Raw genomic sequence first — 21052 nt, forward strand, 5'->3', positions numbered from 1 at the left:
ATAAGAACTTATTTAAGCTGTTGTTTAATCAGATGGGCATTAAAAATTAATGCTATGTGCATGTTTTTAACCTATTCCACATAATATTAAATCTACATGAATGCATCAAAAGGTCGGCGGCACATAACATTAGCATTTGCGACTTAACACCCACAAGTGGCTTCACCTGATTTCAAATGGAATTTTAGAAGAAAAAGATGAATCATTTACCCGCAAAGAAAAATCCAGGAAGATCTTTTTCCATCTTATCAATTGCTTCAAGAACTGACCCATAGTTACGTCCATACAAAGGAAAGCCTTTACTCCAGTAAATATGACTGTCATTTAGCATAATTTAGAACTTACAAGGATAAAATATAATATAAAGAAAATTAATGAAAATATACTGAAGACATACTTAACAAATGTTGGTTCCCCCTTTGCTCCCAACAACTTTCTCAGGTCAGAAGTAACAATTTTCTGAAGTTCATCACTACAGTAAACAAGCAAACTAACTATTAGAAAGATATACAAAAAAAGACAAGTCAACAGGAGATTATATACGGTTTTTGACATGTATTACTATACCAATATATCTATTGTCACTTCTAAGTTATTATAATTTATTGAATAGGAGTTGAAGAAAAAAATTAGTCGAAAAGGAGTGACAAGAGACAAAGATAGTGACAAGATATACTCATGCTTCTGGTCAGTAAAATATATGATTACAACTACAGCAAAAGTACGTTGAAGCTTGAGCCAGTTCCCTGTTTTGGGTTCCGCCAACGAAAGTGGTATAGAGATAAAAATCACTAGGTGCACGATCTGGAAACATCATAGAGGAAAAAAGCGTACCTGTTGAGAAAGATACTTTAGCAGTTACATCAAAAAATAGTTATAACCTACTTTAGATATTTACAACCATGAACACATGGAAACGTTACCAAGTGTTTTTAAACCATTTTGTCTCTCTTTAGAAGGAACAAGAACTCCAAAACCCTCCAAAGGCCTCTTTACATTCTCCTTTCTGAAGGCAGTAATCATGACTGAGATTGGCACATAGCTTATCTGCGACAGGGTTTGTGAGATGCTGTTTTGAAAACAATAACTAATAGAATGTAAAAATATTTATTGGATGTCCCCTAAAAGATAAGCATGATAAAACCTTTAAGATTCACGTGACTATAGATTTGCTTTGACAACCCCTTTCACATTCTTAATAATGGTGCACTTAGGCCTTAGCATGGGGCTTTATATTTGCAAACAAATAAATTTTGAAGTAATCAAACTCCAAGTCAAGTTGAAATGGTAAATACCTCGGGAAGAAAACTAAGTGGAAAGGGAATTCTCCTTTTTGTAATCTTGATATCCTTGACATTACATAGTGGAGCCTATATTATTATCACACAAAACAATCATCAGAAATTGAAGTCATTGGTTGTAGTAACTAACATCGTGATATATGTTTCGCTGAAGAAAAGTGTAAGCTCCGAAATAAAAGTTCAGAAACTAACACAACAAAAGAATCATATCACACTTTTAGAAAAGGAAAATAAATGTTGCAAAATACCCTGTTTTCCATCAACAGAGATTGTAGCACAATTGTAACATATTCTAAGTCAGAGTTCCCTTAAATAATATTTATATTTAATTTTGAGCAACGTGAAATAACAGGTGACATTAGCATTGGTCTACAGAAATTAGTACATTACAAACAAAGATGCATTCAGATATATTGCAATACCACTTAATAATTAATTGCAAGAACTTGAAGGTTTCCGTTGAACAAAATTGTTTATTTGTTTCAACCTTTTCATGGCTACGTGACAAGAAGAATAGCAATGAAATGATATTGCCTTTTATTTTTTTCTTACGAAACGTTCTTTTGTCTAGTTTATCCTACTTTTTATCTGAAATTCAAACTTTCATTCACAAGAACACCAGCTCACATATTATGAAAATCTTTGCCTTACTTTGGTTCAATTTTAGTCATATACTCATGTTCACATATTCAGCAAAACTTTCAGTTGCTACATCTAAAGATCTAGTGAAAGAATGGAAAGGGATAAAGGAAGATAACCACACTAACCGTCATGATTACTGCATCAATATCTTGAGTGCTTTGGTTAGAAACACAAGTAATAGACCAGTTTGGTGATGAGGAACTTTCATCATGACCATAAGCTAATGTCAAAACCTTTGAATTTAATTTGAGGTTTTCTTTCCCAAGCTCTTTGCACAGTGTATCTGTTAGTGTCTGCGCTGGATAACATCATAAAAATAACAGCCAGAGGAGATCAAGCACAGCACAGGATTGTCTCAGACGAGATATATTTGTACAACAATTCAGTACCTGCATCCCACCCTGGAAAGAAAATGAACCACGCTTGTGTTTGTTCTTTTTTAGTGCAGTCTTATTTTCTCCAGTTTTTTCCTTTTTGTCAAAAAACTTAGATTGCAATGCCCCGGCAATAACAGAACCAAACCTGAAAATATAGAATATCCACCATGAACTAAAAAGAAAATTATACCTTACATTTCTAAGGAGACTACCCCAAACCTCCTACACCTAAAACTTACTTGAAAAGAGCAGAATAATCAGTTGTTTAAAGAGTTATGGTTTCAACAATGTTGAAGATCTTATATCAACTAGAAATATAGTCAAGTTATAGTATATAAGTGGGTACAAATCATACCTTACAATCTAGCCGCGTTAGTCTTAAAATTAACTTCCTAAAGGGATTTAGAGTCTATCCTAATGATGTTCGTTGGACCTATCACATCACTCACTATTCAGACTACCTACAAATATTTGGATATCCATTAATGATTAGAGATATAACTAAATTATAATATATAATAACAAACTAGTATTGCAAGGTTAAACTACATTTAAAGTTCACTTCCTTAGAAACAAAAGATCCTAGTAATTATAATATTCCTCTTCAAGCGGGAGCGTACAAGCCATATGTGCCTAGCTTAGTCCACATATAATTGATTTTTGGTCCTCTTTAAAACTTGGTGAATGTGTTTAGCAAGTTAGTAAAATTGACAAACTTAGTTGTGATGTCTCTAAACTCCATGAATTTTCTTACGAAATGAGGATCTATCTCAATATGTTTGGTCCTCTATGGATAAACAGGATTAGATGCAATGTACAATGCTATCTAGTTGTGACATAAAAGGTGCACTCGGGAACTTTCTTCAAATTTAAGTGTTTTGAGTGGTTTCAGCCATGACTTTTCAAGTGACTAATGTCATTACCCTCTATTTTTTCTAACACTTGATCTTGTCACCTCAAGTTGGAGCATATAAGTCGTATGTAGTCAGTTTGCTACATATATTACTGAAGATTGATCTTCTTGAACTTAGTGAATATGTTAGTCAACTGTTTAGGAAAAAACTTATATGGAACAACCTCTAGGTTTTGTTGCTTGGAGGAGTCTTCTGGATTGGTATGTTATGAGAATGACGGATTTAATAACACTATATAGTTAAGTGTTAAAATGAAATCAACTGTTACAGATTTCTAGAGAATTAGGCGTTTAATCTAGGAAATTAGGATGATTGATTCCTAATTATTACCTATATTTATTATAATTGATTCTGTATTATGCTATAAATACATGTTGTGTGGTCTTCATTAGACACACAATTTATTCAGAACATATACAATTCTATATGGTATCAGAGCTAGGTTCACTGAATTTCTTCCACCACTGTCTTTGCCGCCCTTCAGTGCCAAGTGGCCGCTGTCAACTGTAAAAATTGTCTTTCAACACTTGTCTGCTCTCTTAATTTCAGATGTCTGTAGTGCTTATTTCATTGCTGCCTCTGTCCATTGTCAAGCATAGTGTGCCCCTTTTCCCTGTCACCAAGCATCCTTTTCCTCTTGTGACCATTACGATCAAGACCAGCTTCCTGCGACGACCCCTACGATCGAGACCGGCTTCTTCCAGAGACCACCACCCTTCATCCACTGCTCTAACCCGGTCGATCGTGCTCCAACCTAGCCAACTGTGCTCCAACCCGGCCAACCATGCTCCAACCCAACGACCGTGCTCCTACCCAACCGACTATGCTCCAACCTCACCGACCATGCTCCATCCCAGCTACCTCACACCTTGGCAGTGCTTTTTAGGCCATTTTCAATACTTTTTTCCATGGCTTCCCCTGCCATTCCTACTGATATTGTCAACTCTAACAATCAACTAGCTGACATGTTCAACAAGTCCCTTAGAGGCCCTCAAATTTAGTACATTTGTAACAAGCTTGGTATATATAACATATATGCTCCAGCTTGAAGAGGAGTGTTAGAATGAAATCAACTGTTACAGATTTCTAAGGAATTAGGCATTACATAATCTAGGAAATAGGGATGATTGATTCCTAATTTATTATAATTTATTATGTATAATGCTATAAATACATGTTGTGTGGTCTGCATTAGACACACAATTCATTCAGAACATATACAATTCTATATGGTATCAGAGCCGGGTTCTTTGAGTTTCTTCCACCACTGTCTTTGTCGTCCGTTGGTAGCCAATAACTTTCGGCAGCCGTAAAAATTGTCTTTGATCACTTGTCTACTCTCCTAATTTCAGTTTTCTGCAATGCCTCTTTCATTGTTGTCTGCGGCCTCTATCCACCATCGAGCATATTGTGCCCCTTTTCTTTATCGCCAAGCATCGTTTTCCTCCGGCAACCTCAACAATCGAAACCGGCTTCTTCCGGCGACTTCCGGAGACCACCGTGCTTCATTCACCGCTCCAACCTGGCCAACCATGCTCCAACCCGACCGACCGTGCTCCAACCTGGCCGATCGTGCTCCAACCGGCCAACCGTGCTCTAACCTGGCCGACTATGCTCCAACCCGACCCACTATGCTCCAACTCGGTCGACTGTACTCCAACCTGATCGACCGTGCTCCAACCCAACTGATCGTGCTCCAACTCGACCGATTGTGCTCCATCCCGGCTACCTCACACCTCGACAATTGGTTTTAGGCCATTTCCGATACTTTTTTCCATGGCTTCCGCTATTGTTCCTATTGATTTTGTCAACTCTAACAATCAACTAGCTGACATGTTCAGCAAGTCCCTTAAAGGCCCTCAGATTTATACATTTGTAACAAGTGTTAGATGTTAAGTTGTGTGTTTCTGTTAATTGGGCTTAGCCCATTCTGTATTTAGGGTTTAACCCTTATCTTACATTATAAATAAACCACCCTATGTGTATGCTAAACACATAAGGGAGATTTCTCCTAATCTTCTTCACTATATTCAACATGGTATCTAGAGCACAGGAATAGTTCCAGTCAACTCCACGGTCTCCGGCACCCATCACTGCCGCTGTCGTTGCAGTCGTCGCCACTGCCGCCGGAGTTCCAGAATCGACCGGCGACCACACCATCGGAATCGTCTCGGCCGGGCGACCACCGTGGTACGAAGATCACGGCGAACGGACCACCCACGCGCCTCCACGCGCCGCCGCAAGAGTCACCGCTGCCGCCGCGTGTGTCGGCGCGTCGCCGGAGCTTTCCGCCGCCGATTAGCACCGCCGTGATCGCCTCCTCGCCCTCTTTCTGGATCTGTGGTCGTTGCGTCAATCGGAGCACTTTGTTTTTTTAGGGTTTCTCCCTCTCCATGGCTGCCCAACTTGATGATCGGAGTCAGTCTCGCCAATCAGGTAAAGGACGTCCAAAATATGACCACTGTGGCAAGCTAGGCCACAAAATTGATAGATGTTATGCGCTTCATGGACGTCCTCCTCGACCTATAGCAATGGCTAATTCTGATCCACCTCTCCGATCACCGTCTGTAGACCATCCTACTTCATCAAATCCCATAAATAACCCTTTACTCTTTCAGGAATTTCTCAGATGGTATGAGGACCGTCAACACTCTAGTTCCACTACATTGCTTCTATTACACGCACAGGTACTCCTTTTGTTGGTCTGACTCACTCTCTCGGATCTTGGGTCCTTGACTCAGGCACCACCGATCATATCACTGGTAACAAGTCCTTGTTTTCTTCCTTGTCATGTCCGGTTAATTTACCCTCGGTAACGATGGCTGATGGGTCTAGAGTCTCATCTCATGGTATTGGTATTGTTCATATTTTTCCGTCCATATCCATTGATAATGTACTTTATGTCCCTGGGTCTCCTTTTAACTTATTGTCCGTAAGTCGTCTAACTCGTTCCCTTAATTGTGTTATTTCTTTTACCAAAGATTCTGTTTGGTTGCAAGACCGGAGTTCGAAACACATGATTGGCACAGGATGTGAGTCTCATGGCCTATATCATCTCAGCCCTTCTCCACATGCTGGCGTAATCATGGAATCACCATCCCTTCTTCATGCTCAGTTAGGTCATCCCAGTCTTGCCAAACTGTAGCAACTTGTTCCGAGTCTGTCCAAATTATCAAGTTTGTCGTGTGAGTCTTGTCAGTTAGGTAAACATACTCGTAGTTCCTTTCCTCGTAGTGTTTCACAACGAGCGTCATCCCCCTTTTCATTGGTTCATTCTGATATTTGGGGACCTAGTCGTGTTAAGTCAACTTTAGGATTTCAGTATTTTGTTACCTTTATTGATGACTATTCCAGATGTACTTGGTTGTTTCTCATGAAGAATCGTTCTGAGTTGTTTTCTATTTTTCAAACTTTTTTCAATGAAATAAAAACTCAGTTTGGGGTTTCTATTCGCACTTTACGCAGTGATAATGGCCGTGAATACCTTTCTCAACAGTTTAAACATTTTATGGCTTCTCATGGCATTCTTCACCAAACCTCATGTGCTTATACCCCTCAACAAAATGGGGTGGCTAAGCGCAAGAATAGACACCTTATTGAAACAACTCGTACCCTTCTCATTCATGGTCAAGTACCCTCACGTTTTTGGGGTGATGCTGTTCTCACGGCATGTTATCTTATCAACCGCATGCCATCTTCCGTCCTAGAGAACAAAATCCCTCATTCTATCTTATTTCCTCAAGACCCTCTGCATCCATTACCTCTTAGAGTTTTTGGGTCTACATGTTTTGTTCATGATTTTAGTCTTGGTCTTGATAAGTTATCTCCTAGGGCTCACAAATGTGTCTTCTTAGGATTTCCACGGTCACAAAAGGGCTATAAGTGTTTTTCCCCTTCCCTCAATCGTCATTTTATCTCTGCTGATGTCACTTTTGATGAATCTTCTTTTTACTTTACACATCTATCTTCTAGTTTTGTACCTCTCCCTGTTACTGTTGATATTCCTCTTATCTGTGATCCTCCTGGTGATGCTCCACCCATTTTGTCTCCTCCTTCTTTAGACTCTCATTCACCACAGGATCGTCCTTCACCACCACCCCTTCAGGTTTATAGTCGCCGTCTTTGTCTCCCTCATGACTCACTTCTAGTGCCGCCTCCTGTGTCTCCTCCGGCTCCAGCAACTGAGTCTGACTTGCCTATTGCCCTCCGTAAAGGTATACGCTCTACCCGTAACCCTTCCCCCCATTATACTGTTCTTAGTTATCACAGATTATCTCCATCTTTTTACACTTGTCTCTCATCCATTTCTTCTGTGTCAATTCCTAAATCTGTGGGTGATGCCTTAACTCATCCTGGCTGGCGTCAAGCTATGCTGGATGAATTAAGTGCTTTACAGAAAAGTGGAACTTGGGAGCTTGTCCAATTACCATCTGGAAAGTCTGTTGTTGGTTGCAGGTGGGTGTATGCTATCAAGGTTGGCCCTGATGGCACAATTGATCGTCTGAAAGCTCGACTGGTTGCCAAAGGCTACACACAGATTTTTGGTTTGGATTATGGTGATACTTTTTCTCCAGTGGCAAAAATGACCTCTGTTCGCCTATTCATTGCCATGGCTGCTCTTCGACAATGGCCTCTTTACCAACTTGATGTCAAAAATGCTTTCCTAAATGGTAATTTGCATGAAGAAACTTATATGGAGCAACCGCCTGGCTTTGTTGCTCAGGGAGAGTCATCTGGATTGGTATGTCGTCTTCGCAAATCCTTATATGGCCTAAAACAATCTCCTCGGGGCTGGTTTGGTAAATTCAGCTGTGTTGTTCAACAATTTGGTATGTCTCGCAGTGAAGCGGATCATTCAGTGTTCTATCGCCACTCAAGTGCTGGATGTATTTACTTAATAGTGTATGTCGATGATATTGTTCTCACAGGAAGTGACTATCTCGGCATCTCTCAGATGAAACAACACCTTTGTCATCATTTTCAAACCAAAGATCTTGGCAAACTCCGATACTTTTTGGGTATTGAAGTAGCACAATCCAATGATGGTATTGTCATATCTCAGAGGAAGTATGCATTAGACATTTTGGAGGAAACAGGGTTAATGAACTGTAAATCTGTTGAGACACCTATGGACCCTAACATCAAACTCCTACCAAATCAGGGGGAGCCTTTCTCAGATCCTGAACGGTACAGAAGATTAGTTGGTAAATTAAACTGTCTTACTGTTACGCGTCCTGACATTTCCTTCGCAGTTAGTGTGGTGAGTCAATTTCTAAACTCCCCATGTGAAGACCATTGGGATGCAGTTGTTCGCATACTGAAGTATATTAAAGGATCACCTGGAAAAGGTTTACTATATGGCCCTAACACCGATACAAAAATCGTTTGCTATTCAGATGCTGATTGGGCTGGTTCCCCTTCTGATAGGAGGTCTACTTTTGGATATTGTGTCTCTATTGGTGGCAGCCTGATATCTTGGAAAAGTAAGAAGCAAAGTGTTGTGGCAAGGTCCAGCGCAGAAGCAGAATATAGAGCTATGACATCTGCTACTTGCGAGCTTGTGTGGCTTAAACAATTACTTAATGAATTGAAATTTGGAGATGTCACTCACATGACACTTATATGTGATAATCAAGCTGCTCTTCATATTAGCTCTAACCCTGTCTTCCATGAGAGAACCAAGCACATTGAAGTTGATTGTCATTTTATTAGAGAAAAAATCATATCCGGAGATATCAAGACTGAGTTCATTAACTCAAGCAACCAGTTGGCAGACATATTCACCAAGTCCTTACGAGGACCTAGAATTGACTATCTTTGTAACAAGCTTGGAACATATGATTTATATGCTCCAGCTTGAGGGGGAGTGTTAGATGTTAAGTTGTGTGTTTCTGTTAATTGGGCTTAGCCCATTCTGTATTTAGGGTTTAACCCTTATCTTACATTATAAATAAACCACCCTATGTGTATGCTAAACACATAAGGGAGATTTCTCCTAATCTTCTTCACTATATTCAACAACAAGCTTGCTATATATAACATATATGCTCTAGCTTGGAGGGGAGTGTTAGAATGAAATCAACTGTTAAGATTTCTAAGGAATTAGGAGTTACATAATCTAGGAAATTAGGATGATTGATTCCTAATTATTAGATATATTTATTATAGTTGATTTTGTATTATGCTATAAATACATGCGGAGTGATTTGCATTAGACACACAATTCATTCAGAACATATACAATTCTATAAAGAGCATCAATCTTTATCTATTATTCACTTCTATAGGAACAAATTCAGTAAATGGAGAGAGATGGGATTCTAGACCAACCCACTTCACCATAACCCAAATTCAGAAACCCAAGTGGTTGTTAAACCTATCCATCCTCTCAATACTAAAAATATGGTGACAAAATGAGCGAGAATCTATTCTAGAGGTTTATGAGACATTGAAAGACATTTTTTCTTGAAACTTGAAAAAAATACTAATAATAAAATAACTTAAGGTGAGCCATAGAATAGTCATGCATGAGGGCCTCGATGGGTGGTTTGTACAGGTATTTGGATGGTTGGCGTGCGTGATCCTAACCCTATCTGGGGCAAAGAAAATGGTGGGCACCAGAAACTTCACTAGAAATGAAAAATGAACGCAAACTTGGAAGAAAGGTTCACCAAAAAACATATGCTCCAAAGACAATAGATCTACTAGGGCAACAGAGTTTTAAAAAAAGACTTTGACACTGTTTTAATCTATAAGAAAGAAAGAGGTAGTAAGCTGAAATTGAGTGTTTTTGAGACATATGGAAACTTTATTTTTATTGGACCAAAGAGAAGATTTGATATCCTATAAAAGTAAAGATATAATTCGGAAACAAATAAAAATGTTCCAATAAAAATGCAAGGAAATAAAGAATTATTTTGTTGATAGGAGTCTCACCAATTACATTCTCATTATCTCCATTTGTAATAATCAAATACTTGAAAATAAGGAAATAAAAATATGCTGAAATGAATAGAAAGATTCTGAAATTTCTTTTTTCTAATTACTATGAAAATATTGAGAAAATCATTATCCTAATAATATGCTATTCACAACAATTATAACAAAAAGCATTAGACAAAATAATCTAAGAGTGCTAAAAGAAAGTTACAGCCAATACCTCTTCTCCAAATTCCACAGCTCGGGAAAAAAATGGCGCATCTGTTGGAAATAGATTAAACAAGTAATTTAAAGACAAAAGTTAGGACAACTAAAAGTATTTGTTGACCCTATCTGGTCTCGTAAAATATTTCAGGTGGAATTTACCTCCCTTGAAAACTAGTTAAAATTACAAGATAAAAACAATCTAAAATTTTGGTATGACCAGGGTCTTTGACCCCAACACCAATAGCACATGCTATCATACAGTTGATGCGTTTGATCGCCAGTAGGACACAGTATGATTTCTCATTCTCTTTGTTAGAGCAGCCTATATTCCCCATATACTCTTACAAGGTCATAGTGTTAAACCCAATACATCAAACCTGATTTGAATAGCGGACAGAAAGGGGAGTGGGCTAAATCAATTTTGTAGGAGTGGCAGGTGTTTAGTAGGAAAGCAAGGGATCGAATAAAGGTAACACGGTAAAATATAAGGGCAAGACAGGGAATGTGAAAGAAGAATTTGGTATAGGATTGACGATGGTTGGCCTTGAAGAGCTGGGCGACTTACTGTTCTTTCAAGTCTGTAGTTACTACAATTTCCAAAAGCAAAGTTAACTATCCTATATGAACTGTTAGAATAATTACATCTATGTATCATCATTAAGCCTACTTAGGGTTTAATGTGCTAGTTTTTATAAATTGTATCCAAGGTTGTCAAACTCGAGAGTTTACGTAAACTTTACGTAAACTCATGAGAGTCCAGTAAACTCGAATCATAAACTTGAATCGTAAACTCAAATCGTTAACTCATAAGAATTTACTATGAAAAACATATAAATTCATAAAAATCTTTTTTATAGAAATATTGTTCCTGTGAAACATAAATTGTTATATTAAAGTCTTTATATCTAATCTCTAATAATGACATCATTTTCCCGGAACATTTTTACTTTTACTTTTAATTGTTCAAGATGCACTTGGATAACTTCTACCTAGTTTGATGGTTTCCAGACATAATAAGATAAACTTTTTCACTAACATAAAAAATAAAATGCCGAACAACTTAAAATATTATCTCAGCAAGCGTTGTTCAACAGTGCAGTGTGCATCATTTTATTTTTGAAAAATAAAAGGAGTGGTGCGGTGCTATAAAATGAAACACATTAATATTGTGCTGTAAAATGCTTTGGTAATAAAACATGAAATCAATTTAAACATCTGGTGGCATAGGGTTTACACTTACGCAACCCTTCAAAAACGAGATTGATGGCCAGATCGACGGCGACGGCTCGATCGACGGTGATGGCCCGATCGACGGCAACGGTACGAACGGCGCAAACGAAGGCGAGATTGAATGACGACAAGGAAGGCGTGACGGAGGGCGAGATCGACGACGAACGACGGCGCGACAAAGGTGAGATCGAACGATGACCTTGACGGCAAGAGCGCAAGAAAGGAAATGAACAGTGAGAACGAAAGCAGTGAGTGAATCGGTTCAACGAAAGCTCTAAACACTTAATCTGGTGAGCCCTAAAAAAATTTCTTAAACTAGCAAAATCGGAACCCAACTCGCGATTTTAGGCGAGTTTAACAAGCCTATCACCGTTTCTACCGATCCCACACCAAAAACGAGTTTGCTTACAAGTTAACTCGAAAGCACAGAGTGAACTCATAAACTCGACCGAGTTAACGAGTTAACTCGCGAGTTCGATAACCATGGTTGTATCTATATTAGTACCTAGTTTTTCACCTAGGTGTCTAGTGCAGTTCTTTAATCTTCCATGTACTCTTGTATTAGTTCTTTATTATAAATAGAAGATTGTGAGAGGTATCAGTTAAGCCCTCCAGAAATATATTTTTCTATTTTAATATCAAGATGGTATCAAAGCGGGTCCATTTCGCTCTGGTTTTTGTCTAGTCTCCTCTGTCGAAACCTGTCACTGTTGTCTACAATTGACCAGTGTTGTATGCCACTGCTCGCCATTGTTCGGCATTGTTTTGCTACTATCTACCTCTATTTGCAGCTGCCCACTGCAGTTTGTAACCATCCAGCACTATCAACCACTGTTCTCTGCCGTTTTGTCGTCGTCCGCCACCATCCATTATCGTTAGCTACCGTATATCGTCACAGTTTCGTCCAATGACCACTGGATCTGGTTCGTCTCTCCACGCGATGACCAACCCCGCCGGTGCCGAAATCTAGATCTCCTCCACACGCTGCCACGTGCATCATCTTTGTGTGCCACGAGCAAGTGCATGTTGTTCATCACCGCTTTCTGCTTGTCAGAACGTCACTGCGTCACCTCCATAGCTGTCACCGGACCATTCTCTCTCTCTGTTAAAACTTGCTTTCGATAACGTCTAGAAGCCACCCTTATGGAAAGTCACCTAGGGTTTTCGGTTTTCCTGGCCGTTTCTTTGACCCTTGATCAGAAATGGCGTCTGGAAGTGTCATTTCATTCTCTGGAAGTCCCTCAATTTCTTTTGAGAAGCTAAATGGCAAAAATTACCTATCTTGGTTGCTGCTGTCGAAATATAGTTTCTTGTCCAAGGACATTATGAGCAAGATGCCATGTACCTGTTGAAAAAGCTTATCAGTGGAAACAAGCAGAATTCAAGTTGTGACCTGATATGGCAATCAGTGAAACTCAGACTTCTTATGTCTCTTAGAGCTTTCAAAACATGTCATTCCTTTTGAAAGAAAGCTCAAAGCCTCTATGTCAACGATATTCAATGTCTCTATGACACGACAAACAAGCTTGCATCTCTTAAAATTGCAGACCATGATATGGTGTTCTTCATGACTGAAGCCCAATTTGTTGTCGAAGAACTGAGGATGATTTTGGATGTGACTCTTTGGAAGATATCAAGAAGAAATTGGACAAATATTATATGGTGTTGATCCTTTGTGCTCTACATCCAGACTTTGATCATATCAGAGATCAACTTCTGACCAGTTATAAGGTCCCTTCCATGGAAACCTTGACCACACACCTTCTTCGTGTCCCAGTGCCTCAAACTCAGGAAGCTCGTGAACTAGGGGAACCATCTGTCATGGTTGCCACACGAGGAAGAGGAGGACATGGCACCAGAAGAAGAGGACGAGGAGGTCGGGGACGTCCTCAATGCAAATACTATAAAAGGATGGGTCACACTCACGAGAATTACTACTCCTTGCATGGTTTTCCTTCCAAAACCGCCAATATCAAAGGCTCAAACTACCAATTCCAAATTCACTGAGGATGAATATAAAGAATATCTACGATTAAAGTCTAACAGCTTGACACAGACATCTTAATCTCCCAGTACATCAACAACCTGCATTTCTTAATCCATGGAAGGTCAAAATTCATGGGCAATTGACTCAGGTGCTTCTGATTACATTTCTGTTAATACCTCTTTGTTCTCAACCATTCATAACCCTTACAAATGGCTCTAAAACTTCCTCAAAAGGAGTCAGTCATGTTTCACTGTCTCCCTCCCTAAATCTAAACTTTGTCCTTTTTGTCCCTAATTGTTCTTTCAATTTAATTTCCTTAAGCCATTTAACCAAAATGTTAAATTGTTCAATAACTTTCAATCACAAATATTTTATTATATAGGAACATGGTTCAGGGAGACAAATTGGAGAAGGATATGAAGTTGCAAGATTATACTTTTTTGGATCTCGTCCAAGGGTGTCCTGTGTTGCTGCTCCTAATCTAAAAATGCTACATGATGGGCTTGGTCATCCTCATTTGTCCAAATTAAAAAATATGTGTCTTGAACTTAGTGGTCTCCAGACCTTAGAATGTGAGTCATGTCAACTAGAAAAACAATGGTTGCAAAAATGCATGCTCTTGACCACAGTAATACTTGGGAGCTTATGCCCCTTCCGCCAGTCAAAAAGGCAGGCTCCATGAGTTGACCATTGGAATGCTATCATTCGCATTCTAAGGTATGTCAAAAAGGCTCTCGGGCAAGGGTTGTTATATGAAGATAAAGGAAACATTCAGGTCTCTGGGTATTGTGATGCAGATTGGGCAGGTTCGCCTATTGATAGATGGTCTACTACCAGATATTTTGTTTTTCTGGGAGGAAACATTATTTCATGGAAAAGTAACAAAAAGAATGTAGTAGCTCAATCAACTGCTGAAGCCGAGTATAGGGCAATGGTGTCAACTTATATGGGTGAAGTAGTTCCTTCAAGAACTTAACTTCTTTGACATCCAGACTATGAAGATGTATTGCGATAATCAAGTTGCTCTCCACATTGCCTCAAATCCAATATTTCACGAGATAACTAAACATATAGAAATTGATTGTCATTTTATTCATGAAAAGTTGTTGACAGAAGAAATATGTACTGAGTTTATTGGATCAAATGACCAACTTTCAGCTGTGTTGACCAAGTCATTAAGGACTTCTCGGATTGAGTTCATTTGTTCCAAGCTTAGTACCAGTACATACAATCTATATGCTCCAACTTGAGGGGGACTGTTAGAATAATTACATTTATGTATCATTATTAAGCCTACTTAGGGTGTCGTGTGCTAGTTTTTATGAGTTGTATCTATAGTAGGACCTAGTTCTGCACCTAGGTGTCTAGTGCAGTCCCTTAATCTTCCATGTACTCTTGTATCAGTTCTTTATTATAAATAGAAGATTGTGAGAGGGATCAATTAAGCCCTCTAGAAATATATTTTTCTGTTTTAATCTGAAGTTGAACATCCAATCTAAATAACATCAAAACTGGACTCTTTTTTTCGTACCAAAATTCAAACTTGAAGGCATGAAATATGAAATAATGTAGAAATGAATTCATTTATGAGAAATAACTCACAGAAAGTGATTCAGGATCTGTTGCACTGGTGCCCGCAACAAAAGGATCAATCAGATAGTCCACAACCTTCAAATAGTTTTGTTAGGATAAGGCATATAACACTCCAATCCACACAACAAATATTAGGCTAGATTACTCTTTTGGTCCGTCTTCCTTTTAATTTGTTCAACTTGATCACTAGTGTTTAAATGTTTAATGTGATCCTCCAATCCAATGTGGCTCTTTTTGCTTGATTTTCTTTCCAAGAACATTAGCCTAGTCATATACGACAGTAATGGGTGGAAAAGACAGGCAGAATGGACTATATTACATATATTTGGGCAACTAGAGGACCTCAATGAACATTTGGATAATAGAGGGATGAAGTTGAACAAATTAAATAAGATAGAGGGACTGTGAGTGTAGTGCTGATGCACTAGAAAATATTTTGTACCAGCTAAAATAGGATATTGTAATTAATTACAAGTGTGCTGCTAGAAGGTGTTAGAAGACTCTAGAGATCTTTTTGTAATTGCTCCATTAAAGTTAGAGTTCTCTATATATAGAAGCTGATGTAATGTTTCAAAAATTAATTTAATAAAGTCTTCTCATTCAATTTATTTTTTCAAGTTGGTATTTTAGCAATAACTTTAAATTTCATTCAATTTAAGGCTAGAGCTCTCTATATATAAAGGTTGATTTTCTGTTTCAAAAATTAATTCAATAAAATCTTATCCCACTCATTTTAATCTTTTTCAAGTTGTAGTTTTACCAAAATATCATGATTGAAGATGTATGAAATTTACATTGCAAAACAGTCAATCAATGATGGCTATTGCAGTGTGGCTTATACCTCTTTACCAAAATGACGTTGAAAGAACCCTCCAACACTGCAAGAAAGAAAACAGAACAAAAGCTACAGATATTACTTCTTATATCATAAAAAATAACAGAGTATAGTTTTGTTGAACTTGGATGCCATTAATTGAGGTTTATTGAACCTTTCCTCAGAATTTTCATCACACACATTAGAGGAGACACTTCTTTTCCACAAGAATGGTTCAAAAATGACCTGGATCTGCAAATTTAGAAAGTTAAGTAGACAAGTTATCCTGTTGAAGCTGGATGAATGAGTAGGTTTGGTTGGCTACATTTCAAAGGGGTAATGAAAACCACTAACAGTACCAGAAAAAAAGGAACAAACAGCATGAAAACATCTCTAATTTTCCCTTATGATTAATTTAATCCCAATTCCAAAATACTTTTTCTAGTTTCAGAGTTTGGCTATCAACTTTGTTGAGTACATCTAATGGCAGATTCCCATGTTTGATATTCTTAGCAGAAGATCTTGTTAGAATGTAATGAGCTGTTACAGATTTGTAGGTGTTGAATATAGAGAAAAACTAGGTATAGGGTTAATTTCCCTTGTGTCTAAAATACATATAAAGTAATATATTTATAATGAAGAATGATACAAGTATATATTGCAACCAAACATAAATATAGTAAATAGAAGATATTGTTACAAACAAAATCAACAATTTCTACCAATATCAAATAATATAAAATGTCTATGTTTCCCTAATTAACATAAAATGTAATATATCTAACACTCCCACCAATTAGTGCATATAAATCGTATGTACTAAACTTGTTACAAAAATAACTAATTCTCGATCCTCTTAAAGACTTAGTAAAAATATCTACTAATTAATCATTTGAGTTCATGAACTCAGTCTTGATATCTCTAGATACAATCTTCTTTTGAATGAAATGACAGTCAATCTTAATGTGTTTAGTCCTCTCATGAAACTGATATGAAGAGTCAGTCAATTGTCACATATAAGTGTCATTTGAGTGACATCTCCAAATTGTAACTCTCTAAGCAATTGCATAAGCCAAACAAGTTCACAAGCAGTTGAGGTCATAGCTCTATATTTTGCTTTTGCACTAGATCTTGCTATAACACTTTGTTTTTTGCTCTTTCAAGAAATCAAGTTACCACCAATGGAAGCACAATACCTAGAAGTAGATCTTTTATAAGAAGGAAATCATACCTAATCAACATCTGAATTGCAAACAACTTTTGTATGGTTATTGAAACCATATAACAAACCTTTTCCAAGATATCCTTTAATATATGGATGACTACATTCCAATGATCTTCACATGGAGAATTGAGAAATTGGCTCAACATACTGATTGTAAAGGAAAAGTTAGGATGAGTAACTGGAAGGTAATTTAATTTCCTAACCAATCTTCTATAATGCTCAGGATCTAAATTAGGTTACCCCTGATATGGTAGAAGTTTTGTATTAGGATCCATAGATGTGTCAACAAATTTTGAATCAACCCAGTTTCCTCCAAAATATCCAATGCATACTTCCTTTGAGATATAATGTTAGGTATCTGGTTTTGAAACCTAACTAAGACAACTCACTCACACAATCACAACAAGAAAACAATTGGAAAAGAATGAATTATCTGTATTGTCATCAACAAAAGTAGTGTACAATCAATATCTGGGAGCATAACCTCCCTCAATCTAACGGGAGCCTAACCCCCCCCCCCCCCCCCCCCCCACAAGGTCCAAGACCTGTCTATACAAAAGAATATGACTAACAATGAATAGAACTCTATATATACAAGACCTCCCTTCCCTCCTTTCCTAACTACTAAAACAGTTAGGGTATTAACTCTATATTAACTCTTCCTTCTCTCTTAAACTCATTATCTCTTATTACTTATATCCTATCATATAACAATACCATTGTGGGATTGTGCTTCCTCAATAGCCAAGAAGTATCTGAGTTTGACTAGATCTTTGGTCTGAAAATGATGGCAAAGGTGTTGATTCATCTGGGAGATGCCATGGTGGTCACTGCCTATAAGAACAAAGTCATCAACATATATTATGAAATAGGCATATGCAACACTTGAGTGACGATAAAAGACCGAATGATTTGTCTCACTTCAAATCACACCAAATTGTTGAACAATGCAGCAATTTGCCAAACCAGACCCTATGTATTAGGCCATATAAAGATTTGCGAAGACGACATACCAATCTAGAAGACTACCCCTGAGCAACAAATTTGGGATGTTGCTCCATATAAATTTCTTCCTGCAAATTTCCATTATGGAAAGCATTTTTGACATCCAGTTAATATAGAGGCCATTGTTGAAGAGTAGCCATGGCGAGAAATAAACAAAAAAAAGCCATCTTTGCCACGGGAGAAAAAGTATCACCAGAATCCAATCCTAAAATTTGGGTGTAGCCTTTGGGTACAAGTGGAACTTTGAGGCAATCAATAGTACCATCAAAACCAATTTTCATAGTAAAATTCCACCTGCAACCAACAACAGATTTTCCATACAGTTATTGGACGAGCTCCCATGTTCTACTATTATGAATAGCACATAGTTCATCTAGCATGGTCTGACGCCAACTAGGATGGGCTAAGGCATTATTGATAAAGTTAGGGATGGACACAAAAAATAGACGAAAGGCAAGTATAAAAAGAAGATAATCTATGGTAATTCAAAGCAATATAATGTGGAAAGGGATTACAAGTAGAATGTATACCTTTACGAAGAGCAATTGAGAGGTCAGACTCGGTTGTAAGAGCTGGAGGAAACAAAATAGTTGACACTTGATATACGTCACTTCGTAGTTGTTGGGAACAATGTCTTTGATTATAAACCTAAGGGGGTGGAGTAAGAGAATCTAACGATGGACTATGCACAATAGGAGGATCACATTTAACCAGAATAATAATTGTAGTAGATGGAGACACATCAGAAGAAGATGGACCCTTAAAGTAAAAAAATAAAAAATAAAACACACGTTGAAGGTGACATTTGTAGAAACAAAAGAGTGGTTAAGAGAAGGAGAAAAACACTTGTATTCTTTTTGAAATCGAGTAAATCCTAAAATCACACATTTATGTGATCTAGGAAATAACTTATCAAGACTAGGACCCAAATTATGAACAAAACATATAGACCATAAAACTTTAAGTGGGAAAGGATGGAGAGGTTCATGAGGAAATAAAATAGAATAAGGAATTTTGTTATCTAAAACCGAAGATGGCATACAATTATATTGAGGAACCTCACCATTAAATAAAAGGGTGTGAGTTGTTTCAATAAGATGTCTATTCTTGCACTCAACCACCCCATTTTGTTGAGGTGTATAAGCACATGAAGTTTAATGGAGAATGCCATGAGAAGCCATAAATTGTTTAAAAGAATTTGAAAGATATTTACGGTCATTATCACTTTGCAAAGTTTGAATCGAAACACTGAGTTTTAATTTCATTATAAAAGGTTTGAAAGATATAAAATAAATCAGAACGATTTCATTAAAAAAAACAAATACATCTGGAATATTCATCAATAAATGTAACAAAATATTGAATACCTAAATTTGACTTAACAAGACTAGGACCCCAAATGTCAGAGTGAACTAAGGCAAAAGGAATCGAAGCACGTTGTGAGACACTACTAGGAAAGGAGCTACAACTATGTTTCCCTAATTAACACGACTCACACACCAAACTAGATAACTTGGACAAGCTGGGAATAAGCTCCTGCAATTTGGCCAGACTACGATGACCTAGCTATGCATGAAGGAGAGATGGAGACTCCATAACTGTGCCAACATCTGTTAACGGTCCCAACAACACGAGCTAAAACCCTAGACCCATTAGTCATTCTAACAGAAGATAAATTATGCAAAGTGGATAAAGAGAAAAACAAAGATTTGTTATTAGTAATGTGATTTGCTCCTAAGTCGAGAAGCCAAGGACCAATAGATGAAGATTAAGTCAAACCACCAATAGATGTACCTGTGCATGCAACAGAAGTAGTGGAACTAGAGGGTTGACGATCCTCACACCATTTAAAAATTCATAGAAGAAAGCATATTTATCGCGATATCAAATGGAGGAAGATCCATAAATGATTGTGAGGGGGAATTAGTCTGAGCAACAAACAGAGAAAGGAGGACAACCATGTAATGTATAACACTTGTCAATCTTATGACCTAACTTGCCACAATGGTCAAATTTTTTATGCCATTTTCCTGGCTTGCGAGAGCAGTTACGATCATCAATTAAAATGCCAAAGTAGAGGAATCATCAGCAAAAACAAGTGTATCATTGTTAGATTTACTTGGTACAGACAAAAGGGAAGAATAAGTAAAAGTAAAATTAGGTATAACAGGGAAACCCAAAATCTAATCACGAACATGAGAATATTTATGGATGGTATTCTTGAGAACCATACATAACTGAGCATCAATTCTCTTCTAATGGAAAAAGTCACCACGAGTAATATCAGTCACTTTCTGAGTAAGATGATCAAGATACACTTGACTCTCAAGCCAAACTTTAATGTCGAACACCCAAGTCACATAATTAGTGTCATCTAACTTATCAATGGGAAAGTGCAATTAACATACTAAAGACTAATCAGTCAAACACACTAGTGGCAGAAGAGATATCGAAAGTGGAAGCGGCAGCAAAAGATGCCATGGAAGAAGAGTGAGAAAAACTGTAAAACACCAAAGGGGTCCGACCGGATCAACAAGACCAAATAGTATAAATACAAATTGTGTGGTCTGCATTAGACACACAATACATTCAAAACACAATTCTATATGGTATCAGTAGTTTAGGGTTTCAAACTTAAATCTTTTTTTGTTTGGATGAATAGTACTCACGGCCACTGTGTGCCCTTTTTCTCTCTCACAGGTGTCCTTATCATTTGCCACTCTGCCGCACGCTTGTCATTAATCAACGTAAGTATGCCTTGAACATTCTTACTAAAACTGCTATGCTTGACTATTGTCCTCGGGACACTCCTATGGAT

General features: G+C 37.6%; 1 protein-coding gene across 6 annotated transcripts in view; it reads right to left on the minus strand.

Moving 5' to 3' along the window:
* Positions 1-21052, minus strand: part of LOC108329073 (protoporphyrinogen oxidase 2) — a 28058-nt gene that overhangs the window by 847 nt on the left and 6159 nt on the right. For 3 of the 6 annotated variants that reach the window (XR_008246785.1, XM_017563071.2, XM_017563072.2), the window contains exons 7-17: positions 16180-16256; positions 16032-16068; positions 15200-15265; positions 10394-10434; positions 2333-2465; positions 2069-2236; positions 1296-1370; positions 924-1047; positions 726-834; positions 398-472; positions 211-317 (exon numbers count right to left, since the gene is read on the minus strand). Coding sequence is in view for 5 of the 6 variants with exons in the window: in XM_017563071.2 (XP_017418560.1) it covers positions 211-317; positions 398-472; positions 726-834; positions 924-1047; positions 1296-1370; positions 2069-2236; positions 2333-2465; positions 10394-10434; positions 15200-15265; positions 16032-16068; positions 16180-16256 (1012 nt within the window). In the remaining variant the exon portion in view is untranslated. Of the gene's footprint in view, positions 1-210; positions 318-397; positions 473-676; positions 835-923; positions 1048-1295; positions 1371-2068; positions 2237-2332; positions 2466-10393; positions 10435-15199; positions 15266-16031; positions 16069-16179; positions 16257-21052 lie in introns of those variants that run through there. The other 3 variants (XM_052872375.1, XM_017563074.2, XM_052872376.1) reach the window with 3 other exon arrangements.

The sequence above is a fragment of the Vigna angularis genome, chromosome 2, assembly GCF_016808095.1.
Source record: "Vigna angularis cultivar LongXiaoDou No.4 chromosome 2, ASM1680809v1, whole genome shotgun sequence".
In the NCBI taxonomy this organism is placed as follows: Eukaryota; Viridiplantae; Streptophyta; class Magnoliopsida; order Fabales; family Fabaceae; genus Vigna; species Vigna angularis.